General features: G+C 44.8%; 1 protein-coding gene and 1 long non-coding RNA gene across 6 annotated transcripts; one reads left to right on the top strand and one right to left on the bottom strand.

Moving 5' to 3' along the window:
• Positions 1–182: 182 nt before the first annotated feature.
• On the bottom strand, positions 183–18,706 carry Prkar1a (protein kinase cAMP-dependent type I regulatory subunit alpha). Of its 4 annotated transcripts, none has more exon segments than NM_013181.3 (11): positions 183–2,417; positions 3,119–3,200; positions 3,935–4,056; positions 5,031–5,091; positions 6,787–6,945; positions 7,607–7,653; positions 8,619–8,680; positions 8,850–8,941; positions 9,676–9,846; positions 15,246–15,428; positions 18,615–18,706. In NM_013181.3, coding segments are annotated over 10 exon segments (1,146 nt in total). In that variant the 5' UTR covers positions 15,423–15,428; positions 18,615–18,706; the 3' UTR covers positions 183–2,244.
• Positions 17,866–21,975, top strand: LOC100912202 (uncharacterized). Of its 2 annotated transcripts, XR_015632217.1 has the most exons (4): positions 18,635–18,767; positions 18,874–19,319; positions 19,883–20,109; positions 21,389–21,975. It is a non-coding gene; the product is annotated as an uncharacterized LOC100912202 (long non-coding RNA). The 2 variants fall into 2 exon arrangements; XR_015632216.1 differs by lacking the exons at positions 19,883–20,109; positions 21,389–21,975 and adding an exon at positions 17,866–18,424 and having other exon boundaries at positions 18,618–18,767; positions 18,874–19,403.
• Positions 21,976–27,659: the final 5,684 nt, after the last annotated feature.

Below are 27,659 nucleotides of genomic sequence, written 5' to 3'. Positions count from 1 at the left end.
CCACACCCATGAGCAAGGTTTGGAAATCCACCCTTTGACAAACTGAACTGGAATGTATTAAAAATAAATAAATAAATACATTACTTTTTCAAAACTCTAATCCCAAAATTCACTTTCATTCTTTCCCACTGAACTTTTGGGGAAGAACAAAGGAAGAAGAGGAGGAAAGGAAGAAAAACTGATTCATTTAAGAATTTAAATGATTTCATCTTTTTATTCTGTGACCTACCATGGAACAGTGTGTAACAAAAGAACAGCGATTAGATTAGCACAGAGTGTATCAGACTAGTGTCCAGGAAACAGCAACTGTCCCTTTGGCCAGCTCCACTTTCTCAGCAGATCTCCTAAATTCACCCACCCATCCAGGGACACCGGTGCCTAGAGTCCACAAGGACACAGTATGCCAACCATGACTTCTGACTGATTTAAATTGCACAAAGATAGAGCTTTAAACGTGGTAATTTTTAAATTTAGACTTATCTTGAAAACTCTAAGTAAAACTACAAAAGGGAGTGCATAGCGAGCTAGCATTGCGTGGGACACTTAGAAAGCGGGGCGTGTATCTCCCTCCGTACAGACCAAGGGGATCCACACACATGAAATGCATTTTACGGCGTGCTACATCATTCACTTAAGTACATTGTTTTGGCATTTAAACAAATATCAAATTAAGCTTTAAGCTAGTAACATAATTTTTATTTTTTTAAATATAAAAAAGATAGCCAACCACAAAGGAAGTACAGAAACCCTCATTTAATATAGATTATGGAAGTTTTAGATATGGCAACAAGGCAGCTTTCTACCCCACACTAAAACCTAAATGAAACTTTTTCCCAAGTTAGTAACAATCTAACAGCTTTTTAAGCTACCAAGAAAAAAAAAAAATCTACCGTACCCAACAATTTAAGTTAACTGGGAAAGGAGGGAGGGGATTATTAATCAGGCCCACTTGCACACCCATGGAAAACACAGTCACTCCCAAATAGAACCCGACATTGTACATAAGTCACAAGATAAACATGCCTAGTTACGAACTGTGAATTTTGTTTAAAAAATAACAGTAATAAAAATAAACTGTTGGGTTATCATTGGAATAATGTAACACATAAGGGTGGAAAATACTGAAATACAGTTGAGAACACAAGTTTACTTTAAACACACACACACACACAAACAAACAAAAAACAATAAAGAAAGTTTACCAGAGAAATTCAAGGTTAGACAGGAAAAGGCAGGACTCTCAGCAGGATGGCCTATCAGACCACAGCACAGCCACGCCCTACCCACCTGGTAACATAAACCCAGACACACAGCTTCCTGTTTCTGGACACCTACACTCCATCCGCCTTAGCAACACTGCCTCCATTCCCTTCTCTCTGGAGCCTGTTGTCTAAGTAACTCCAACGTCCGAGAACCCTCAGTGAGGGCGTGAGGGCCGATCACACAGTTACGCAGTTAACTCCCGAGTGACGCCCCCGCCCTCACTATCCTGCACCTCTTCAGCATTTGGCACCAGCAGGGTAAAGTTATCAGAACCTGTGAGCTCTGACAGGCGTGGTTAGGTCACCACCCAGTACTTGCCATCTACGGCTTGATTTCAACTTAAAGGCAGGTATAGACAGCCAGCCACACCAAAGTATTTCAGAGTTGGAGAAGAAACACTAGCCACAGACAAACCAAACCAGGCTGAGAGGGGACTGAACTAGTTGAATGTGTCTGGTAATTAGCAAAACATGGGCACTTCCCACACTTAAGCTACTTTAATTACAGGCAGGAGTCTTTCTACTGTGCTAGGATTTTTCTATATTCATTCTTCTATTCCTTAAAGGTTAAAGTCATTTATTCTATAAAGAAATACAGCAAACATGGCCACAGTCTAAATATGTCACTTGTGTCATATGGAAATGGAAATCCATGTCACTTAAAACCCCCGCACTGTTATTACATCATTATGGTAATTCATGGTGCAGGGACCGCCCTCAGCAGAAAGCACGGCACTGGCTGCCCAGGTTGAACACTAGCACTGCACAGAGAAGCGGTGACAGCCGAGTCCATACAACTCTATTTATTTGTGAGTGAGCATTCAGTAACGCTCCAATGGAAAATGGTGCAATAAAGCAACCTTTAGTATACAGAGACAAGAAGCTGTGAAGCCAGTGGCCACTTGGCGCTGCAGAGAGGGAGGAGAAAGCAGTCTGCGTGAGTGAAGCATAGACTGGGGAGGAGAGGCACAGGAGGCGGATCTCAGACGGACAGTGACACAAAGCTGTTGTACTGCTGGATGTTTCGCTTGAGGATATCTGAGCATGGGCCAAGGACGCGTTCAAACCGAGGTCGGTCCAACTTAACGCACTTCAAAGGGCCACGCGCAACCACAGTGGCAGCCCGAGGACGATTCATCAGCAGGGCAATTTCACCTGGAGAAGAGTGAGGCGGTTAAGACATCTCCACAGAAGCTGTCTTACTTCTGAGAAAGTGAACAAAGACGCAAGTCTTCTACTCATTTAGTGAACAAAGACGCAAGTCTTCTACTCATTTAGTAGAGGCCACACAACACATTTGTACACTAATTAATAATAAAGTCCCTACAGTCATGCCTACAACACAACACTTAAGGGGCAGAAGGTGACCAGTGAGAAGCAAGCTTCACTGTACAATGAAGTCCAGGGAGTTTAGGTTACTTAAGACACAGGCATGTGTGTGCACGTGCACACATGCATGTATGTCTGTGTCCATCTATTAACTGAATAAAGTTAAATCTTACAGTATTTCTCTGAGAACCAAAAGAGTGTGAGTTAAGAAATCCACAGGTACGACTATAACCCAACACTTAGGAGGCTAAGGCAGATCTGAACAAGGCCAACCTGCACTGTTACCATAGCCCTAGCTCAAAACCAGTAGTAAAGGCAGGGTGTGGTGGTGCCTACATTCTAGCTCATCACTCTAGAAACAGAAGCAGATGGGTCTCTGTGAGTATGGGGGTAGTCTACAGAGTGAGGTCCAGGCCACTCTGCCTCAGAACTAAGTAAAGGAATGAAAACAAAACTAATTATGAAAAACTATTCTGTTCCACAAAAGATAATTACACCGTATGTTCTTATGAACAAATTTAACATACCAAAATAGTCAGAAGGCCCCAGGCGTCCCACTTCAACAAACTCTTCGTTTTCTGACCGACGCTGCAGCACAGCGGCCGTGCCCTGTAAGGACACCAGCACAAAGCTGAACACATGCTTCCTAAGTAACCCGGAGGGAGCGCACACGCTGTGCAGTCGCCGGCACCTGGGTGAACTTAGCAGTTATTTCACATTGTGTGCGTGCTTACTGTCACATGTGCAGGGCAAGTCAGATCACCCCCAACCCCCACTCGCCCTGTGATTTCCACTGAACCAGCACCCCGCTCACTGATCAAGCTCAAGCACTTACCAAGGAGGTTAGACTCGGGTGGGTAAACTTTCTGTAAAGGGTCAAACTCCAGCTTGCTGCACTTTCGAAAGTAAGTTTTTATAGCCTGTCACACTCGGGGCTCTCATCTCTACGGCTGCATTTTCAGTGTGACCAGAGTTCAGACTCTGAAGCTCTGTGTGGACCTGCCTGGCAAGCAGGGGATAGAGGGGGATGTTCCAGATAACGCTAACTTCTAGAACTGTCAATCATTACTAAATGGCCGAAGCACTCACACTTTTAAACAATGGCTCAGACGCACCGGATCTGTGAGGACTGAGGGACTTTTAGAAGAGTCATTTCACCAATCATGTATGGGCCCTTGCAGGATTCTGACTCTAATTCTTTAAAACTGTGGCAGCCTATATTCACAAAGTTGTACTTTGAAGTAAAAGATTTAAATAAAGCTGTCAGGTAGCCCTAAAAAGTAAAGCTACAAAACTCAGAATGGCTGCGCGTCTCCTAGGAGATCACACACAGAACTCTGTACCTCTAAAATAATGAAGAACTCATCCCCCGGTTCTCCTTGCACCACAATCTTCTGTCCATCTTCAAACTGGACAGGCTCCAGTGCATCAGCTACTGTGAGACGCTCCCACTTGTCCAGAGACTCTGAAAAGGAAGAATCAAAAGAAATTCTCTACATATCCAGAACAGCTAAAAAATAAAAGTGAAATAAATAAAACAATAAAAGTTGAGCAAAACCAAACTCTACAGAGATGCACTCATGGCATCCCCACTGTACAAAGGGGACTACTCTAGGTCAAGCGCAGCCACAGCAGCTGTCTGCAATCCCTCCCAGCCTCAGCAGGACTCCCCTATTACTGCAGATGCCTCAGAGCCCTCCTTTTACCGTTAGCTTTTATCAACGTGCTAAGAAAATGCAGTTCTGAGCACTGACTAGGTGATAGGTTCCCGGTCACAGCACTGAAAGGTCAAAGTGTTTATCCACTCAACCGCTCAGCTCAGTCTGCCTTGTGAGCCAATGACAAGGTGCTACAACAAATACTTTGTTTCCAAAGACCCAACTAATATTCAGAACACTGTAACAAGCGGTAAATGAGGTAAGGAAAGGCATCACTGCAACAGAGCAAAGGCAGACTCACCCACCCACACCCAACACCGGACAGGTTTTAACATCTCCAGTTATGTAAGGAAATCTATAGAGATAGGGTCAATCGACCACTTGCTTTTAAATTTCAACAGCTGTGGATCTTCTCCAGAGGCCAACAAATAAATAAAAACTTTTCCCAGACAAAACCCAGTCCCAGGAAGAGCAGCAGGAATAACTGTGAGTGTCTAGAGTGCAAGGTATAGTCCTAAAAGGAAAGGACAGCACCTTGGCGGTCACAAGCTTTGCCAAGTGTGATTGCGGACGTCTGTCATATACTGCAAACTGAACACACGGGAAAATTACCATTTACTTTGCCAAACTTTCAACACTGTCAAAATGCCGTATAACCACGATTAGCAAAAGCAAAACAATAAATAAAAAAAAAATGGAAACATATGAACTATAAAACTTCTGTAAAAAACTGTGCCAAGTATCACAAATTATCAATTCTCCATATAATTTTCCAACTCACCTAAAATAGACACTTTACTAAGAAATTCTTCATACATCTTCCTCTTTCGCAGAGTGCTTCCCTATAAATAAAAAAATGTCATGTCTAAAAGAGATGTGATTATCACACAATGTTGCAGAACAATTTACATTTACGTTTTAAACAAACTAAAGGAAAGGTCCATACGAAGCCGGCTGCTCCTGCTCCATGACTCTAACCAATTTCCTTGTCCTGCAGTGGGCGCTGGGTGAGGACCCTAAAGCAGCAGCGGGTGTGCAGCCCAGGGAAGAACACAGTTCCCACAAGCAGCAAGTGCCACAGTTCTCTAAGGCAACCAAGTGGCTAATGCATGTCTGTGCATGGGACCTCCACACTGGAGCAGTTTTCCCAGTCCAGGATGATCCCCAAAGGCTGCACACAGGGAACAGACTCCTGCCACTTACAGGGGAGAGGACAGGGCCACAGTCCTAAGCATAACTAGGCTTGTCTAGTCACACTATCCTCAACACTCTAAATATCTCTAAGACAAAGCTTACTGGGTATACTTGAAAGAAGCAGGAATACTAGTGGTAGAGCGCTTGCCTAGCAAGCGCAAGGCCCTGGGTTCGGTCCCCAGCTCCGAAAAAAAAAAAAAAAGCAGGAATACTGTATGTTTTATGACAAACTTTGCTCACAAGGTAAATGAATGACTTCAGCACTACTACATACACATACATAAGTGCATATGTACATGTGTACATGTTACATACAACAGCCACTGGTTCCACATCTGCAGTCAATTGCAGACCAAAATCTTAGGGGGCCCTCAGGGGCCATAACACACTGTTGCTCAGCATGCGGACTTTCTTCCTGTCACTTCCCACAGACGAGAAGGTCTCAACAATCTATTAAACAGTGTTTAGTTTAGTTTAAGTACCTCGGCTAAGCTAGTGATGGCTTCCAGCATACAGACCATGTACACTTAATATGTGCAAACACTGTCATTTTAGGTAAGGAACTTGAGCATTCATGGGGTTTGGGGCACATGACAGATGACCAGAAAAAAAGCCTGAAGCTGAGGAGCTAATGAACACTGACAGGATATTGACACATATGCGTGTGTGTACATACACACATATATGAGTGCACAGAGGTGTGAGAGGGACACGATGCCCTCTCCCTCAGGTCCAGTGGTATAAAATTGCCAAAGAATAAAAACATTATTTTAAACAAAAAGAAATACACAAAGATTTCAAAGCATATAAATTAGCTTATTTTTAAAAATCCTGTGTATGTCTGTGCACAGGTTTGTGCACAGGAGTGAAGTGCCATGGAGTCTAGAAGAAGGCATAGATCCCCTGGAGCTAGAGTTGTGGCTGTGAGCTGTTTGGGGTATGAAACCAGACTTAGACCCATGAAAAATCGGTGCAGCTCTTAACTGCCGAGCCATCTCTCTCCAGCCCCAGACTGCATATTTTCAAATAGCTATATGGGCACCACGAAAACTTGGAAGAAGACAATTTGGAATGGCTAGCACCACTCACTGAAACATCTAAAGCTCCTCTATAAAATTATCGGATTGCTCAGGCAGTCTCACTGTAAGCAGAATGCCTCAGTGGTCTTCCTGTTCTAACAGTCCTCTAGGAAGGCAGCATGAATTTATTACTGATAACCCAGTTTTAGTCTAGAGACCATGATTACTTCTGAATGGCTTTAAATGACATCACGCACTTAAAACTAGCCCATTTGAACTGGGAACAGTTACATGGGTCAGAAGTCTAAGCCCACAGCCTCTCACCATGAGGATTCTCCGGTAGCTGTCTCGGTCAATGCCCCACAGTTTCACGTTTGTCTTTGCTTTGACAGTGGCTGCTCTGGGTGTTCCGTAAATCAAAGCCAGCTCTCCAAAGCTCCCTCCTTCCCCAACACTGGTTGCCCATTCATTATTGACATACACCTAAAATAGAAACGACACCAAATGTGTTAACTCTCAAACTTTTCCAAAAGGAAGAATTCTGAACCTGTTTAAACAATAGGATATACACTACATGTGTAGAACAGAGCAGAGCAGAAGCATTAACTTCTGACAGGTTAAATGATCTGATAAATGTGCCTCATGAGGATGAGGAGAAACATTTAGACAAGCATTAATATCAAACGACATACATTTACAAATGCTGTGCTGGGCACCTTATGTCTACTAGGTCACTGGAGTTTCTCATAATCCTATGAGACTAATGCCATTTTCTTCTTTTCACTAGTTAAAAAAACAGACTTTTAAAAGCTGTACTATTTCACAGTGGTGCCCTGATTTCTCTTACACCATAGGATACATGCACTTTCCAACTGCTACCCCAGAGAAAGTAGTAAATGGCATGTCTAGACAGGCCTCTAAAGTCGGTCATAAAAATACTCGGCAAGTGCTGATGGAATTGATTTGTCAAGGTCACAACTGTCTGCCCCTGCAAACACTGTGCTTACTATTTAGAAATTAAGTTAAAATCAAGATTATCAACATATTTTTCCTATCATTAATAACTCTTTCATCCCTAGCAATCGCAAGGCCCTGGGTTCGGTCCCCAGCTTCGGAAAAAAAGAAAAAAAAAAAAAACTCTTACATCCATTTCTCCTTGATCAATCACATAGAAGTTATCCCCTTCATCCCCTGAAAAAGAGTAAAATGTCAGGATAATTAATGAAACAATCATAGTTGTTTAACATAAAATAGTAAACTCATTGGTGGATGCTAAGTGACTGACTAAAGGGAAAAACAAGCAACTTTAAACAAACGAACATGAAATTAGCCACTCTTTTTGGTCACCTCACAATCTTCTACAACTGTTCTATAATAAAGCAGTTCATAGACCCGTGAGACGGCTCAGCGTGTAGAGCATCTATGGGCAAGCAGACAAGCTGAGTTTGACCTCTGAGTGAGAAACCTCAAGATGTCTTCTGAGATCACACACCAATGCTGCAGCACACATGGGTGCCTGCATGTGTGCTCCATATACACAAAATAAATCAACAGTGTAACTGTAAAAAGTTAAGCCATTTATGCAGACAAAGTTAACTACTACAGAATGTATAAGCACTACAAACAACAGTGACTAACAAGCGGCCACCCTGCCATAAAAATGGAGAAATACTTGGCTTATGGGGATCCATAAAAATGTTAGGAGTAAGAAAAAGAGAAAATACCCAATAGATAAGATTCTTGTTAGTCTACATGGGTAAAACTGGTTAAGATTCTGCAGGAGACACAGAACCATATAACAAATGGGCTATACAATGCAGAGTTATGGGGTGGTTTTGCAAATGCGGTTATTAATCAATAAAAAGGACATGAGAATTATTGTTGTTCTGAAATTCTACACAATATCCAGTGTAACCCTTCAATGGTGACTATGTTATTGTCAGAAGTAGTAATCCCATAAACTAAGTGTTCTTTTTAACTTAGAAAATTAATGAAGAATTAAGACCCAATACTAATGCTAAGACCCAGCACGCTCATACCTGTGCACATACACAAACACACCACACACACACACACACACACACACACACACACACACACACACACACACACACTATCCCTTTCTTGTAATCACAATGCACGCCAACAGTCCTTACCTTGCTGAATAACTGTCTCTCCAGCAATAAAGGAGACTGGAAACATTGCATCAAAAATGTCACTGCAGGACAAAAGAGGCCTGGGGTTAGACTTCAACCCTTCACACTGAAGCTCTCAGGTTCTCGGTCCTGTCAGGTGGTCAACAGCTAAATGCCTAGAGCGTGCAGTAATCGCATGAGTTTGGCACCTCCACCCCACTGGGAAACGGTGTGAACAGAACCTGCACCTACCTTCTCTCATTGTCATCAAGGTGTGAAAATAACACGTTCTTTTCGATGGCCTTGGCTAAAGCAGCCATTGTCTTATAATCTTTTGGTATAACCTAGAAAAATATTAAAGATCAATTGACAACCTAGAAACCAAAGACACTTCATGTCTGCAACTTGCATTCCAATTAAATACCATGCCACATAATGGTATTAAACACTGGTATTTTGAGGTAAATGTGTTCACTACGAGATACCTGTATGACTCAGAAAGTGCTCAACAAATAAACTGATTAATCCCCTTGCCTAAAGCCAGGCTTAAAATAAGGATCTGTACTTGATTCCAAGCTAACAAGTAAATAGAAAACACCTAGACAGAGATCAGTAACTGAGGCGTAACTAAGTGTTTTGTAACAATTGGTCACTTTGTAAACTGTGATACAGTATTACTAGTTTCACAGGCATCGAGTGCCTGGAGCCCTTTTCCCCCAATGGTAAAGCCTAACTCAAGTGGCTAGCAGGCCCTGAGGAAGAGCTGACCAGGACCAATGTAACTTGCAGGATAAAAGGTTAAAGCCCAAACCTGAATTGTAGGGCATCAAGAGACTAACAGCATGCCCTGAGAGAAAGGGAGGCCTGCCTGCTTCTGCTACAAAAGAGCACAGAATTCAGCACCGCCTGAGCACAGTCACTCGCTGCTTTACAGTCACTACTTGCCCCTTGTGGAGCCATTACAGAGTCTGCTCTCAAGCTCTAACACCTTGTCTGTCTGTCTTTGCAATAGAGTATATACGCAGCTATACACGAGGGTCTCAGAGATAGCTCCCAATCACTTCAACAGCGAAGCTACCTTTCTAACGTAGGACGCAGCATCTTCCTCAGTGTAAACCTCAGCGCTGATAGCACCGCGGCGCCGACGGCCCTTCACCACCGGATTTGGGGGTGGAGGAGAGATCTCATCCTCCCTCGAGTCTGTACGAATGCCGGATTTCTGTAGGCTCTGAATCTGTCTTGCCTCCTCCTGAAAGAAGGTTGCTTTTTAGAATCTGATAGCTGGTCCCTCAAACCCCAGCGATCACTCAGTTCACTTCAAACCTCTTCCAGTGCCGATGTAAGTAAAAAGAACAAGTCAGTTCCAAGTTGGTGGGGAAGAGGGGTGAACAGGACAACAGAGTAAAATCTAAGAAAAATCACTCCAGTACAGTTACTGGGGTGGTCCAGCACACTCCATTAGAGGCAAGAGTCAGGTCACATGAAGACTGAGATCTATGATTTCCTTCTTATTTAATTAACCAGCTTCTAACGGTCACCTTTCATTTCTTCATTCGCTTCACCCATTCTTTGACCCCACCAAAACATCTTTCGAATTCAAATTAACTTAGCAATAAGCAAATTATTTAAAATAGAAGTGATAAAACTTAAACTATTTGTCTCCTACATAGCTCTTGTCCTTCTCCCAGCGAGTAGACCAATCCATGGAGTCTCTGCATCTAAGGAAAGGGAGGACTGTGGCTACCAAGAGGGTATGAGAGCCGCTCCCCACTAGTGCGATTTCTTCTTTAGAGGAAAGCTCTCGACCCAGGAAACAAACCCAAATGAGGAAAACAAAACTCTCTGCGTTTTGCATGTGTGTGTCTAACCCGGAGCACATTTACGCCATGACTCAGTATTCCAGCCCTTCTGCTTCTAGATCCAAAACAAGCTCATGTGTGAAATGACCTCTATATGGAAACATATCACCTGGTTTATTTCCTCAAAATAAAGCACTGGAAACAGCCAAAATGAAGACCGGTGGGGAACAGTCATATTGTATTCATACAACAGGGTGCCACCCTGTGTTAGAAAACACATGCAACTGACAGGGCCAGGGAGTTAGTTCAGTCAATAATGAGCTTGAGCAATCCTAAGGACCTGAGGTCCAAACCCACTTGAAAAAGACAGACAAGGCCAAACTTGTAATCCTAGCACTGGGGAGGAGACAGTCCCAGCTCCCTGGCTGCCCAGCCTAGAAGAGCCAGGCCAAGGAGAGATCTGTCTCAAAAGTACAAGATGAAGGCTACTAAGGAATGGACCCAGTGCTGTCTTCAGCCTTCCACATTCTTAATACATGAACACATACATACACATGCACACAAGGAAAAAATAAAACCACTCTTTCAGAAATGAATGTTATCTATAAACACCCATAGATTATATCCAGAACACTGGCTACAGAAAAAGACAATAATAGGGTGGGAAGATCTTTTACTGTTAAGCCCTTTTAAACTGGCTCAATTTCAGTCTCTCACTCATTTAAAACTGTATTTTAGAAAATTCACTCATTTCATGCAGGTAGTCCTAGTAACCAGTAAGACCTTCCTGTCCCATATTAGCACAGAATCACAAAACAAGTCTTCCCTAAGTTCAAAGCATTTAAAAAGAAAGAAGGAAGGGAAGGAAGGGAAGGAAGGGAAGGACGGAAGGAAGGAAGGAAGGAAGGACGGAAGGAAGGAAGGAAGGAAGGAAGGAAGGAAGGAAGGAAGGAAAGGAAGGAAGGAAGGAAGGAAGGAAAATTCTATACCCCAAACTAATTGTCACTTCAAAAAAGTTTCACTAAAAGATTCACAAATGAGGGGCTAAGGAGGTGGCTCCATTCGTCATGGACCTGCCATGTGAGCCTGAGTTCAGATCCCAGCACCCAATAAAAAAGCTCGGTGTGGGGGTTGGGGATTTGGCTCAGTGGTAGAGCACTTGCCTAGCAAGCGCAAGGCCCTGGGTTCGATCCCCAGCTCCGAAAAAAAAAAAAAAAAAAAAAAAAAGCTCGGTGTGGGTGCACACAGCTACAAATCTTAGCACTGGGCAGACAAGCAGATTCTTTAGCATTTGGACACCCAGTCTACTCCTTTAACCAGTCAGTCAATGCCAAGTTCAGTGAGAGTTTCTACTTTTAAAAGATAAAGAGAGAGCTGGAGAGATGGCTCAGCAGTTAAGAGCAATGACTGCTCTTCCAGAGGTCCGAGTTCAAATCCCAGCCACCACATGGTGGCTCACAACCATCTATAATGGGAGCTGATGCCCTCTTCTGCTGTGTCTGAGGAAGCTACAGTGTACTCACATATGTAAAGTAAATAAATAAAATCTTTAAAAAGATCAAAGAGCACCTGACAAAAATCTCTGGCCTCTACATGCATGCATACGCTCATGTACCCAGTAGCATACACCACATTCACAAACACTGTATGCACTAGACACACACACACCCTCACAAATGAAGTCTTATTTAGGACTGACTGTATTCTAGTAAACCAAATTTTAAAGATAGTTTTGAGATAACAAAAGCATTCTGCTGTCAACATTCTTGTGGATTCCAGTAAGTATATAAAAGTTATCTGATGGGGTTGGGGATTTAGCTCAGTGGTAGAGCGCTTGCCTAGCAAGCACAAGGCCCTGGGTTCGGTCCCCAGCTCCGAAAAAAAGAAGAGAAAAAAAAAAAAAAAGTTATCTGATTATAAGCCAATCTTAATGGCTCAGAGCCACTGCTGCTACCATCAATTGCTAGCTGTACGAGGGCACACGGTTATACCCTTACTCTGCTCCCGTCAGTCAGCTCTGAGTCTTCCTCAAGCTCTCAGTCTATTCACTGGCTAGTAATTTTCCTGACTCTTCTGCACATACTCTGTACTAGACTGAGCTAAAAACTCTCAATTCTTAGGTTCGAATTCTGCTTTCCCACTCTAAGGATCTATGTCCTCCCTGTCCTTGTCATCTTTCTCAGCAGACAAGCGTCCCACCCCAACCTTAGCGTCCCACCCCAACCTTCAGGCCTAGTCACACGACTTGCTTAGGCCATGCAGTGTAAGTGGATAGGTCATACTATTCACATTACTGTGGTCTGCTTCTGGTGGCCTTGAATTTCTGTTCTTTCTTTGACTTACCAGCAAGCCCTAGCCCTACCAGACCTGAGCCCCTGAGAATATATAACTGACCCCACTGTCTGGCCTCCTGAGCCAAACGGGAGAAAGCTTTGAATATGTCCCCTTATATGAGGAACTCAGCATACAGACATTTACAGTATCCCCACTAGAGTGGGAACTCAGTCTGGTAGGGCTAGATAATGGCTGTTCTTCCCGCTCAGTAAAGACAAGGGAGCCACATGACCAAGAAGGACACCAATCATGGTAAGTCACTGAAATTCCAGGGTTACATGTTGTTGAAAAACCCAACTCCTAGGATCACAGCTATGATTTAATTTAACTTCCCTTAGAATCAACTGTTTGCCTCAGGAAAATGGTATCAACAATCTACGCTACACATCTAAAGTAACGGGAAAGAGAAAGAGAGAGAGAGAGAGAGAGAGAGAGAGAGAGAGAGAGATAGATGCTTCACGTAGTACTTGGCACACAGGAAACATTCAAAAGTAACAGCTACAATTCCTCTTATCTACCAGACAGGCAAGGTTTTAGTAAATACAGGCATAAGAGTAATCTAGTAAACTCCAGGCCCAATGTAGCTGTCTCCATTGACCAATTCTGACCATTTTGTCTATTTCTTCTAAAGCCACTGAAGATTCCAGAAATAAAGGGGAAGGAGATGGTAGGAATGTAATAGTTTATTTTCCGACATAAAAATTAGCACATGATATATGAAATAATGGCTTTGTTAAAAAAGCAAAAAATCTAGTAAATTGAAAATCCAAGTGTGTGTATATATATTTTCTCACACACAGAGACACACAGACATACACACACATTCAACTCTGGAAAGTTAACAAAGAATTTCAATGTACAAGAAAGGTGTCTTATGCACCTTCTACTGGAGAGAGGACAAAGTTCACGCACATGAACTATAAAATCCTACCTACAGAAAAACTACTGATTATTTGCTGGTTTCTACCTTGGTTAGTCCTCAAGGCCTATGGTAAATACAGGCTTTGAAATTAGTGTCATGCATGCAACACTCCCTATAAAAAGACAGGCACTTTATGTCTCACCAACTTAATCCTCCCATTTGATTTCTATTGATGTCTGAAGAAGAGGGATCACCTTACCGTGACCCATTTCAGAACCAGATCTCCAGGAACGCGCTTGATTTCAAAACAGAGCACACTCCTGGCCAGTGTGTCCATTATTCAGCCATTGCTTAAGTAAGAGAAAGCCAGCATTTCTATTAACAAATCCAAGGTGGCAAAACTGTGCAGAGACTGTTCAGCAATTGTCTTTTTTCCAGTTGATCTAATCATAATCAACGGCATTTTAAAAGTGTCCAAGGAAACAGTATAAAATACCTGCTTACTGAACTACTCAAATGCTTCTTAAAAATCTTCACACATATTTTTATGTAAAAACTTGCACAGTACGAAACTGTCCAAACCAATGTGAATACTACAAATGTTTCTGCTCTACAGTTAGGTATTTAACATGTGCTAAAGACATGAGCCCCGGCATTGGGAGCCTCTTCAAAGCCTGAGCATTCACAGCAAAGCAGTACAGCCCCTCCAGGGACTGACAGAACAAAGTTGGATCAACTTCTTAAAACACTGGGGGGACCCAAACTTTTACACTCATCACTTCTTGAGGAAAGTGCATTGAAGCATCATCATCCTGTATGCAAAATTGTAATTCTGCTTAAAGATGCACACCCTGGAGGCTGGAGGAAAGCTCTGTAGTTCAGAGCACTTGCTGTTTTTTGCAGAGGACTCAGGGTCAGTTCCCAGAACCCACATGATGACTCAATACCATTCCGTAACTCTAGCTCTGAGGAGCAGACAAAAACATTCATACACATAAAAATAAGTAAATCTTTAAAAGAAAGAAATGAATATCCGCTTTGTCTGTGGGGCACACTAACCCACACAAAATACAGATGCAACGAGGAGTAAAAACCAGACTGTGTATTTTATGGGAACAAGCACCAGCCAGCACTAAACAGAGTGAGCAGGTGGTGGCCACCAATCAGTCTCCTGTCTTCTCTTTACACTTAATCCATCCACAGTAGAGCAGGACCTCAGAACCTGTTATGCTTACACCACCCCACACTAGACACAAACCTATTTCTATAGCTTTAAAGGTGGGATAAGCTAAAAGCTCACCTGCTTTCTTGAAGAAAACCATGAACTGCTTTTAATTACTTCTCAATTCGCTGTCACACTACTTTTGATTGATTCTATCTTTTAGTCTATTTTACATATTATTTCAAATAGTTAAAAAAAAAAAAAACCATCTGGAAACCCTGTATTAGCCACACAAGCAGCATCAATTTTGTTTCTGGCAAGTTCTAATTAAAATTACTAAAAAGATCCTTTACTGCCTGATAATCTGAATTTCTGTTACATTTGTTATTTGGTCAGAGCTCCTCTTCCCCAAAGGCACAAATCAGTGACATTCAGAGGCACTAAGCAGGGCAACTGTCACAGTCGTCAAATGGCTCCCTCATGTATTTTACCTTCTCCAGCCTCTCAAAGTATTCCCGAAGGAATGCCATGGGCCTCTCGGGCCGAGCAGTGCACAGCTGCACGATGGAGTCCTTCAGCAGGGCCTGGATGTTGTGCTTCTGCACATAGAGCTCGCATTCCCGGAGACTCCGCTCTTCCTCACTGGCTGCCATACTGCCAGACGCCATGGTTCTCTGGGAGAAAAAGCACAGGCATGCTGGGTAAGCTATAAAGCACAAATATAAATTAGGCCTGTAACTTATTTAAATTCACTAGACAGCAGATTCATATATTTCTTTTCCTTACTCAACAGAGTTCCGTTTAAAGAGGAGGTGGGGCTGAATATAAACTATCCCAAGATTCTACCCTTCTGTCTTAGCTGGTGGATCACTCACAGAAGACCCTCAGCTCCTGAGAGGAAGGATAAGCCAATGTGCCCTGCTGAGCAATCAAGGCTGTGCTGAGGCCTCATGCCCTTAAGGGACTTTCATTCAGTTCTCTTGCAAAAGACATCATGACTATGACGTGGGAAATGTGTAAATGGTAAACAGGACAGAGAATTACAAGGGCACACAGGTCGGCTCTAAGTGAAAGCACAGATCACAAAGAAGAACACCTGACCGTCCCCTGTGTGCACCTCCCATCCCATGTGCGCAGCTAATGGCACAGCAAACCACAGGGGCAAAGACGCTGATTAGCCAAATATTAGTGGAATCGAATTTTCTGAAACACAAAAGAAATCTTAGGTGCCTTTTCTCCAAGATCTTTCATTCCATTACCTTTTACTAAACTCCAGCCCTTGACTTCGTAATTCAATTGCCAACAGAAAGAGTTAAAAAGGCTGCAGTACAAGAAAGTAAATAATCTCTACCGAGAAAACTAAGCTGTTCTTCGTCTGGACAGGAGTATGTTAAAATACACTGGTTTAAAGCTTACAGTGTGACTCAATAGGTAAAACTGAATTTGAACGACAATAATGTGAAATAGAAACACTAATGGGCAGCCAACCTGCCACAGAATTAAAAGCTCAGTACTTTAAGCAGCCATTCAGTTTTCCCAACCCCTAATTACTAAGCACTTGAGATTAGAGATGACTCCCTCTCCACTCTGCATACCAATTCAACAGTAACCACGCTTCAAATCATAATGCTCACAAACCCACTGCCGTTAAACTGAACTTTAAAAAAAGCCAGGACAAAGAGCTATTTTAAAGTGCTGCACTGATAATGTTTTGACAACTTTCAAGATGAAGGTCAATAAGAAGCAATCAACAGACCAGGAGAAAGTTTGCAGCTTCATGACAAGCACAACAATTAGAAACCAGACACACGCACACTCATCAACACACACGCACACACACACCACGCTGTTAGCTCGGGATAAATACTAAAGATTTTTACTGTAAGATATCGTTTGTTCTGGCTGTGCTTCTAGGTCAATCATATGAAACAAAGAATCCACTTCAGTGGAATTTTCTCCATTTCAAATACTGAAGGCCACCAGGAACGTGGATAAAACAAAATCTATTCTGCTTCAAAGCACCCAATTTTATTTCAAGAATGTCAATATATATTATATATATATACACATACACACACATATATATATAACTGATATATAATATACATATATTTAACTGATCGAAGAAATCCTTCTTAAATCTGGTCTCTGGCTGGGAGAGATGGCTCAACTGGGACTAATAAGTGAAACATAGTTTATGCATTACAAAGACCAAAAGGAAGGCACTGGTAAGAAAATGCAAACACTCCCCCCAAATTACTGCACTCATCATATGAAACCCCAAATTATCTAATTTTATGGCCTCAGTATTTTTAATCCGGTATGTCTTTGTTCCACGTTTGTACTTACTTTTTAAAAACCCAACAACTTAACTACCCTCCAAAACAAACACTTTAAAACCATCATCACTGCACCGAGTATTCATAAGAGGGCAGATTCTTAAAGAAATTCGGTTCTGATGAAACTCTCACTGTCAGAAGGGCCACATTGGAAGACATTTAAAACGCTTTGAGAGCCTGTTGCTGACAGAGCCCACGTCTCCTGGAGGATACCGAGCAACTCTAACAGGGCCTTGGGGGAGGGTCATCACCTAACGCGAGCTTTCATTTCTCTGCTCAAGAAACCTATCTATCCTGGCTCCCTCAAGTCATCGGCTATCCCCCACACCCGCGCTGAGCTGGAGGGGTTAACAGGCGCCGCGTATTTTCACAAGGGAGGGCAGGAAAGTGCCCTTCACTTCACTTAGGCCACGGTCATGACCACTGAGTGCAGAAAGAAGACCCCCTCATCCCCCATCAGGCAGGAGACCGCAGACGTTGAGCCGGAGACCTGGGAAGGCAGGAGTGGGCGGCGGGGCTCTGGAAATCGGGAAAGGACGAGAACTGGAAGGGGGACAAAGGGAAATGGAGCTAGACTGAAATCACCGAGTGGAGGGGTGGAGGGAGACGAGCCCCGTAGAGGAGGGGAACCCGGTGCAGAAAAAACGACCAGGCAGAGATGAAGACTACAGCCCAATGACGAGGCCAGATAGAAAAGCCATGGCGGATTCCGGCTAAAAAATCGAGCTGTTGTCCTTCAGGAAGTGGGGGAGGGAGGACGGGCACGGAGGCCGCGGCGCGCGGGGGCGGAGGCGGCTAGGGAGCCCAGGGAGGCCGAGAGCAGCGCAGGACCGGGAACCAGGAGACGCTAAGGCCGGAGGAGGGACGGCGGGGGGCACGGGCGGCCTAGAGCCCCGCGGGGAGGGGTGCAGGTGCGGACCGGAGCAGAATGCGAGGCCTGCGTGAGGCACCAAGGCCGCTTCGGAGGCGCAGGGGGTGCGGCCGTCCCCCCGCAGCGCGCTCCCCGGGGCGCCATCTTGGCTCGCTCCCGCGCCTTCAGGAACGCGCAGCGGAGCGCCGTGGCCGGCGGCTCCCCGGTCAGGCCTCCGGCCTGCACTCACCTGAGGACGGGCGGCGGCGCGGGCCTGAGTAGCGCAGGGCGAGGCTGCCGGGGGTACCGAGCGTCCAGAGGGCTCAGCTCGCAGCCTCACTCCAGTCTGCGATAGCGGGTCCGCGACGGCTCCACCGGAAACCAGCCGACCGCGGCCAATCAGCGTTCGGCTGCTGACGTCAATGCGCCTCGCTCTGGCCAGAGCGGTTGCCTTGGCAACCTTAAAGGCGCAGACGCCTAGGTTCCTCCTCCGCCCCCTATCCCCCCAACCCCCACCCTTAGCCCGTCGTCGTCTAGCTAGAACTGTTCTCTTGTAGCGCATCTCTCCATCTTACCTTGTCGCGTATACGCAGCCCCTTCCTCGCCCCCATCTTTTCCTTCTCTTCACGCTAACCCGTTTCTTTCTCCTTTTTCACTTGCCCCTTCCTTACCAGGTGTCGAGGGATCCTCTAGATTGTTCTGCTGTTCGGTGATCTCCGCCTCTCCTCCGTTCCTCCTCGCGTCTGCCTCCCTCAACGCCTCTGCCTTTTCTCCCTCCCTTCAACCCTCCTCCCGCAGACCCACGTGGGACGTTTCGATGACAGGTGGGCGACTCCGCCCTGGGTCCTATGGGGCGGCGGAGAGGGGCGGGGGGGGGGGGGGGCGGTTACAGGACGCTGGGCGGACAAGGAGATTCCTGCTGTTTTCCAGGCCCTGGAACAGGAGGACGCCCTAGCGGATCTGCCACAGCTGAACACAAGCGGATGCTGGGATGCGCCTGATGGACACAGTGCGCATCCTGTGTAGACCCCCGCAATATCCGGGGTTCCGGGCTCGGCCTGTCATCCGGTCCAGGAAATATGAGCCCCTAGGGAGCCTCTGCGTGGCTAATCTGACTGCTGTCTCCTCTAGTGAGCTGCCATCAAGGGAGGCCCTGTGGTACTTCCAGAAGCACCAGACATAGGAAAAGACTTCCAAGAGGAACCCGGAGTTCTGATCATGCCCTACCCTCCTATCATTCAGGACTGCGTGGTGGGCAGTACAGACAGACAAATAGACAGGCAGTACAGCAGATCAAGTCACTGACCAAGCATGAAATCTGAGCTGCATGAGAAAGCAGGAGAATTCATTATTCCCTCAGTCAACTTTCTCCTTAAGTATGTGAAAATGAAAGAAGGGCAGACAATTTTAGACATATGAAATTAAATAACATAGGCCTAAATAAATACATAAATAAAATAGTCCCTCGCAGTGTACAGTTCTGAATAGCGGCAAGCTGTTAACAGCCTCGTCGTGTATGTTCTAAGGCAATGTGTGTAGAAAACTTTGGGCTAAGTGGTGTTTGTAAATTTCACCTTTTGAAGCCTGTCTTTGTCCTTGAATACCCCAAACTATGACAAGGGCTTTGAATATTACCCCCTGCTAGTGAGAGGAGGGAAGGGGGAAGAGAAGGATGTCACTTCCTCTGCTGCCCCTCCCCAGTATGTTGACTATTGGTGCTTTTTTTTTTTTTTTCCTGAGATGGGTAGAATGGAAAATTAGAGACCTAGACCCAGTCATACAGGCTCTCACCCTCTCCAGTGCAAAGAAAGGCTGCTGAACTCAACCGTAAGCTGGCCAACAGGAGAGGACATTTGATAGCATTGAGCATGCCTGGTCGTGTTCTAAGGAAAGGGGAAAAAAAAAACCCTACTGCAGATAAATCGGAATTTGTTTTCAGGTTCTGCCATCTCCGGTGATGAACTTAATCTCCTTGAGCTTCATTTTCCTCCATCTCCGAAGGGATAACTGGGACTGCATTAACATAGACTAATAAAAGCAAACAAGCAGAGAGCACCTACCACGTTTGTAAACTGCCCCGGGCGCTCCAGACAAACTCATAATCATTCTGTGATGTTAACCGTTCAGAAAGAATGGGACACAAGAAGTTACGTGACTATAGCTTGGGTAGGTCAAACTCAGGCAGTGATGGTAAATCGACCTCCCTTGAAGCATGCACCACACACACACACACACACACACACACACACACACACACAGATGCACATACATGCAAATGCACACACATACACACACAGATGCACACACACAGACACAGGTACACATACACACACACACACACACACACACACACACACACACACACACACATAGTGCCCCCACACAATGTAGGAAACATGAAACATTAAATGAGAGTCTTCTTCCTGTGTCTCTCCCTTCCTAACTGCAAGGTTAAGTGCGAGTGATTTTGTGTCCAACATTAGTGTTACCTTCCTAAGGCAGCTTAAGCCAGGTTAGAAGAAGAAAATGAGCAAGCTGGTGACATCGAGCCTGATGTTCGGAGTGACAGCTGCTTCCCTGCTAAGACCTGGCTGCGTGTCCCCATTCAGCCGCATGCAGGCGTCAGTCCAGCCACCACCGTTTCCTGTGTCAGCCACAACCAACGATGTTCTGGCTGCCAGATTCTCATATGCTAGAGCTTTAGAAGACAAAAAGGGAAATGGGCAATGGATCGTTGAACCCGGGAGGGGTCATCGAGACAGCTGTTGTGAAAATCCAACAGCCTCCGGGCTTTCCAAAGGGCGCAAATGTGCTTGCAATGCCACTTGGCCCACTCTGAGAATGCCAGCCGGCCAATTACATGGTAGAAATAACAGTTGTCTGACTGTAGCATCTTTAACATTTCCCTTCCCCAGAGACCCTCTGCCCTAGACTCAAAAGCTCTGACATTTATTTTCAGCCCGTGCCCTTAAGAAGCTTAGATTTCTAAGACAGTGAGTTTGTAAGTGAATTGTATTCTTTGACACAGACTTCCATAATATGGCAATGTTTGTAGAACAGTAGCAAAAATAATTGTCCCCCAAAGCAGAAGAAAACTGTAGCACAAAAAGAGAACCTAGAGAGGTGTCTCTGGTTAAAATCGCTTGCTGTTCTTGCAAAGGATCTGGGGTCAGGTCCCAACATACACACGTTGGCTCACAATCTCCTATAACTCCAGTTCCAGGAGATCTGACATTTCTGGTCTCCTCAGGTAAGAGGCATGTATGGGAGACATATTGTATGCATTCAAGCATACAGGTACTCACACATACACCTAAATTTAAAAAAAAATATCAATCTTTCCTCTTTAAAGAATGTGGGCTGGGGAGATGGCTCAGTGAGGAAACTGCTTGCCCCACAAGAATGATGACCAGTTTTTTTTTTTTTTGTTTGTTTGTTTTTTTAGCCTCGGCACCCATTTAAATGCTGGGTTGGCTTAGTAGCACCACACCTATAACCCTGTGGCTCAGGAAGCAGAGACGGGAGATCCATCCCTGGAACAGGCTGACTAGATGGACTGGTTGAATGAATAAGGTGTGTGACCAAGCAAGAGACTCTCCACAGATGAGGTAGAGAGAGACTGAGGAAGACACCAAAAGCAGCTGCACACAGTGCACGCTGTTTCAAAAGGACCACTCTGGTGGGCCATTTCTGAGTGTTGCTTATGCTTAAAGTTCTACGGACTAAACGCAGATCCACATACTCCCAATTTCCAAGGAAAACTTTATAGACCATCGCAACCTAGTTGGGGTATGCACTGGCCTGGGTATTTATGCTTCCTAAGGGACCTAAAGTTACGATTTCGGATAAAACCCAATTCCGGCACACATTCCAGTGCCAAAGGTTGTCCTATTTTTTCCTCCCAATGGAAAATGCACTGAACCAAAAAGAAATGTTTATCTTGCTCATGTACTGAAACGCTTAAACAGGGGAGAGCAAGCTTGGGTCTCACCCTAGCAAGTGAGTTCCAAATAAAGCTATCTTTACCCCAAACATACTTCCATCGAAAATAGCACATTGAACCCCACAGTGTCCAACAACAAGAAGGAATTATGTCAGTAGGGGTTCACCAGAGAATTAGAACCCATAGGGTATGTGGACAGAGATTTATTTTAAGGGATTGGCTTACACAACTGTGGGAGCTGGCAGGTCTCAGATCCCCAGGGCAGGTGCAAGACAGTTCAGCAGGCTAGACCCAGGGAAAACTGGTACTGTAGTCTGAAGTCCCAGTCAGATATCCTTTCTCAGTCTTTTAAGACCTTCAGCAAGGAAGAGAAGGCACACCCATGTCATGATTGGAGGACGCCTGCTTTACGTAAAGTCTTTGGTCTGAGTGCTTCTATCTTTAGAGAAAATTTTACAACATCATCTAGACCAGGGTGTTCTCTCTCTCTCTCTCTCTCTCTCTCTCTCTCTCTCTCTCTCTCTCTCTCCCTCCCTCCCTCCCTCCCTCCCTCCCTCCCTCCCTCCCTCTCTCTCTCTCTCTCTCTCTCTCTCTCTCTCTCTCTCTCTCTCTCTCTTTCTTTTTTTCAGAGCTGGGGACCGAACCCAGGGCCTTGCACTTGCTAGGCAAGCACTCTACCACTGAGCTAAATCCCCAAGCCACAGGGTTCTCAACATAAGGGTTGCAACCCCTTTCACAGGAGTCATAGATCAGATATCCTGCAAGCAGATGTTTACATGATGACTCATAACAGTGGCAAAATTACAGTTACGAAGTAGCAACAAAAATTATGTTATGGGGGTTGGAGGAACTGTATTAAAGGGTCACAGCACTAGGAAGGTTGAGAACCACTGGTCTAGAGTATAACCTACCCTGGTTAATCCCTAGTTAGCTCTCACAAACATGTATCCAACAGCCCTGAGCAGGGAACTCAAACAGAGGCCATTGTTTTCAATGTACTGTCTGCCAAGGACTGTGACCTCCACTATAAAGGACAAACGCAAACAAGTCTCCTCTAGAATCTAATGAAGAGAGGAAAGGATTTTAAAAATTAGTAAATTTTCTTTTTTTTAATTATTTTTATTGGTTATTTTATTTATTTACATTTCAAACGTTGTCCCCCTTCCTGGTTTCCCCTCTACAAATCCCCCATCTCATCCCCCCTCCCCCTGCCTCTATGAGGGTACTCCCCCACCCACCCATTCCCACCTCACCATTCTAGCATCCTCTTATGCTGGGTATCAAGCCTCCACAGGACCAGGGCGGGGAGCCCTCCCACTGATGCCAGACAATGTCATCCTCTGCTACATATGTAGCTAGAGCCGTGGGTCCTTCCATGTGTCCTCTTTGGTTGGTGGTTTAGTCCCTGAGAGCTCTGTGGCATCTGGTTGGTTGATATTGTTGTTCTTCCTATGGGGTTGAAAACCCCTTCAGCTCCTTCAGTCCTTCCCCTAGCTCTTCCATTAGGGTCCCAAGGCTTAGTCTGATGGTTGGCTGTGAGTATCTGTATCTGTATTGGTCAGGTGTCAGCAGAGTCCCTCAGGGAACGGCCATATCAGGCTCCTGTCAGCAAGCTCTTCTTGGCATCCGAAATAGTGTCTGGGTTTGGCATCTGCAGATGAGATGGATCCCTAGGTGAGGTAGTCTCTAGATGGCCTCTCCTTCAGTCTCTGCTCCATTTTATTTGTCCCTGCATTTCCTTTAGACAAAAACATTTCTGGGATAAAATTTTTGAGGTGGGTGGGTGGCCCCATCCTTAAATGCTGGCTCCAATGTGGGGAAAACAGGAAAATTATTTATTATTGGTGGGAGTACAAATAGGTGCAACCACTATGGAAATCAGTATGGGGTTCCTCAAAAAGAAAGGGAGGGAGGAAGGGAGGGAGGAGGGGAGGGAGGGGGGAGGGAGGGAGGGAGGGAGGGAAGAAGGGAAGAAGGGAGGGAGGAAGGGAAGAAGGAAGGGAAGAAGGGAAGAAGGGAGGGAGGAAGGGAGAGAGGGAAGGAGGGAGAGAGGGAAGGAACAGAGGAAGGGAGGAAGGGAAGAAGGGAGGGAGGAAGGGAAGAAGGAAGGGAAGAAGGGAAGAAGGGAGGGAAGGAACGGAGGGAGGGAGGAAGGGAGGGAGGGAGGGAGGAAATTATATCATCCAGCTATACCTATATAGCGTATATATCTGGTCATATGTCCTAATGACCCTATCACACTACAGAGATACTTACCCATCCGTATTTATTGTTATTCCATTCCCAATAGTCAGAAATAGAAGCAACCTAGTTCTCCAGCAGCTGATGATAGAAACGTATACATATACCTTAATGGAATCTTATCCATCTGTAGAGAGAAAGGAAACTATGGAAATTGCAAGTAAGCTGATGAAGCCAGACCCAGATCCAACGTCAAATGTTCTCTCTCCTATATGGCTTCTGACTTTGAACTTGACATATGTGTGCTTGAATTGGAGTACCCACAGAAGACAGGGGACTAGTAAGGGGCCATGCTGGAATTTCAAAAGAATCAGGGAGAGTACATGTGCTAAGAAAGGGGGAAGAGGAATTAGGGAACAGAAGGGATTAAGTGGCCTATGGAAGGGAGGGCAGAGTGAAACACTAAAGACCTTTAGGGAGGCCATATGGAAGCCTACTGTAGACAGTCCCTAAGTTATATATACAATACATATACAGACAGTTTAAATGAAATTACCTTGTAATCAAGGAACAATGGCTTTCCCACACACTACAACGAGCTATCAAATTAAAACCCTAGCGCCAAGTATGGGTTGCCTCTTTTCAAGTTGTTGCTTGGTAAGAACACTAAAGGCTATTTCCATTGCTCTTGGTCACCCTCCAGAACTTAATGGTAAGTCCCTGCTGCTGAAGACACCAGGTACTTGAGTAATAGGACAGAGATGAATCAAGCTGTTGCTGACCTGGAACCTTCATCCCCATTGGCTAGTTTTCATAGTGCTCGAAGGTTCTATGCACACTACTGGGGGAGAAATAATAATCAACTGTCAAACACATCTGCAAACCCAGTGAACTAAAGTGACCACTGACCTAGCAAGATACGCTGATTGACGCAACAGAGGCATGACTGTTACAGGAGCAACCAACCACTGTCCCATCAGATTTAAGGACCGTTCCACAGCCATGCCTAGTATTGTTAACTGGGCCAAGAACCTGTGGCTAGCTAGCTCATAGGCCCCAAAGGAGAACCGACTACAGTTATTTTGATCAGTGAACATAGTAGTAAGCTGCTCCTTGAGTACTTATCCTTACACCCATGGATTAGTGCATTTCTCAACCTTCAGAGAAGCTTAAGCAGTGAATGGTAATTAATACAGAGACCAACCACTGGTCACCATGCTGAGAATGAGAGGAGAGTGAGTGGAGGTTAGATCTGATCAAAGCACCTTATATGCCACGTATGAAAATTTTCAACAAAAAGAGTGTAGAGCATCGCCAGCTTTACACTAGACATCTTCGTGTAGTGGTCTCCATAACGGTCATGAACGAACCTTAATAAAGAGCTCTTGGCACTGGCAACCCTGGAAGGGAATCTCAGCTTGCAAACTTAAAGACTCCATTTCTCCTGGATTTGAATCCCAGAACGGAATTTTCTCCTACTTTGGGGTTGATTGGTCTTATCCACTTGTCTACTCTCTGTCTCTGTCTCATCTGTCTGTCTGTATATGTCTTTCAGTCTCTGTCTTTGTTTCTTTGTCTCTGTCTGTCTCTGTCTCTGTCTCTGCCTGTCTTTCTCTTTCCTCTTTTTTCTCTCTTTCTTCTCTTTCTTTCTCTCTTTCTTCTCTCTCTTTCTCTCTCTCTTTCTCTCCTCTCTCTGCTCTCTCTCTCTTTCTCCCTTGCATGTGCACACACACACACACACACACACACACACACACACACACACACACCGGCAGAGAGAGAGAAAGAAGGAAGGGGGATATCCCTGATCTCTGCACCGAGTTTGGCATTCTGCATTTGCCGGTGGCTTCCTAGCCATGGCTCTAGTTCTATGGACCCTTCACTTCCTGCAGTATCCGTGACACAGCCTAAGGCCCTGCTCCAGTGTTTGCCTGCTCTTTGCCATTTTCCCACCATTTATTAATCATCCTAGATTGCTTGCTCTTCAACAATGTTTACAAGTGTGAGGTGTCAGAAGTATGCGGTGCAGTCCTGGATGTGTGTGACCTAAGGCTGGTGTGATGGACTTTGGTGGTTAACAGGCAAAATGGAGCCATCGGGGGCAAAAGTATAAAGAGAAGTTATGAGTCACTGTAGCCTTCAAAGTACAGTTGTCCAAACATTAAATCCAGCAATGCTCAGAGTAGTGGTCTCTGCATCTGACCCTGTCCGTAGACGACCCTGACTTAGAATGGTTTGGCTGACAATTTACAATCACTTTACAGTGGGCTTAATGGGACGTTAAATACGTTTTCAACTTACAACTTATTAAAACATAGTTCTGGTAAGCTGAAAGCATCTGTACTTTAAGTCAATACAAATGATATGTCAGTAGTTGTTTGTTTTTGTTTTGCTTTTTTTTTTTTTTACAGAAAATGACCAGGCCAAAGTCCTTACAAGTCCAGAAGATATGCTGGTTTGTTTCTAGTACCCTCTATTCATGGTCGTCAAGTCTTTAGAGAGTAGGACCCATGAGTACAGAAGGCCAACAAACTACATGTAGCTGGGATTTCATGTCACCTGATTTTATATTTGTATAATTCTAGCTCATACTTCTGTGTCTACCCAGCGCTTTGACTTGTTCCCACTGACAGACAATAGACAGCAGGGTTTCTCAGAGAAGATGGCTTTAAACAAATGGAAAGACACAGGGAGAGCTAACAAAGGCTCCCATCACCACAGAACTCAAGAGTCTGAAGCAGAAGTCCAAGGTCATCTAGGGAGATGGTGGTGCTTCATTCACGTTTAGAAATCCAAAGGGCTACAACACGAGATTATATCTCAAACAAACAAGCAAACAAAAAAGTTGCTGAGGCAAGAGAAGGAACGTGTTTTGAGCAGAAGAAGCAAACGTATGCTGAAGTAAGAGGGTCCTAGTGGAGTGCATTTGGAGAACCAAGACATCCAGTTGAATATCAAACTAGAAAAACTGCCAGAGGCCATTTGTTCACTACAACATAGACAACGCTCTAGAAGGTGTGCTTTGTGCCTGGAACCACCATGGTGCTTCAGGTGTGTTACCTCAGCCCTCCTGGCCACGCCCTTTTGGGACAGGTGCTCATTTTACACTCGAGTCATCTAGATGCCTTGCAGAAACCACATGGATATGGGGTATGAGCAAGGCTTGTGAACTTGGCCTTTCACCAGCGAACTACCGGAACCCTTCGCCGAGCGGAGGGTCTTGATGAGAGAGGGTACAGTGGAAAGGCAAAGGGATTCCAGCCTAGTGCCATCAGCAAAATTGAAACTGGGAACGGTGGGGAGATAACACTCAGAGAAGATGCCAACAGGCCTTGGGGCCAGTCTGAGACCGAAGGGGCAGAAGCATGGTTAAAGTTAAGGTCATTTGTCCCGTTTCCAAGAACTAAATGGGGACCCGCCAAGAAGCCAGCCAAGGCTGTGGGAGATAAGGGCATGGGAATTGAGCCTAAAAGGCTCAGAGCTATTTGTTACAGGCAGGAGCCAGCCTGCTAGCGCCAGCCCCTGAAAATTATTCAACCTTTTGTTTTTGCAATGCTAAGATGCTCAGGGGTCAACTGACCAGAACTATGGC

The sequence above is a fragment of the Rattus norvegicus genome, chromosome 10 (genome assembly GCF_021556685.1).
Source record: "Rattus norvegicus strain SHRSP/BbbUtx chromosome 10, alternate assembly SHRSP_T2T, whole genome shotgun sequence".
In the NCBI taxonomy this organism is placed as follows: Eukaryota; Metazoa; Chordata; class Mammalia; order Rodentia; family Muridae; genus Rattus; species Rattus norvegicus.
This window is presented reverse-complemented; position numbering and strand designations above follow the sequence as displayed.

Excerpts from the sequence above, each read along its gene's own strand:
- Prkar1a (XM_087570022.1), bottom strand. The coding sequence starts at position 18,108 with ATGGCGCCCCGGGGAGCGCGCTGCGGGGGGACGGCCGCACCCCCTGCG. Across the intron at positions 8,681-8,849 it reads CTTGATGACAATGAGAGAAG|TGACATTTTTGATGCAATGT; the intron begins GTAGGTGCAGGT and ends TTTGTCCTGCAG. Across the intron at positions 3,201-3,934 it reads AGTTCTTCATTATTTTAGAG|GGCACGGCCGCTGTGCTGCA; the intron begins GTACAGAGTTCT and ends GTGTCCTTACAG.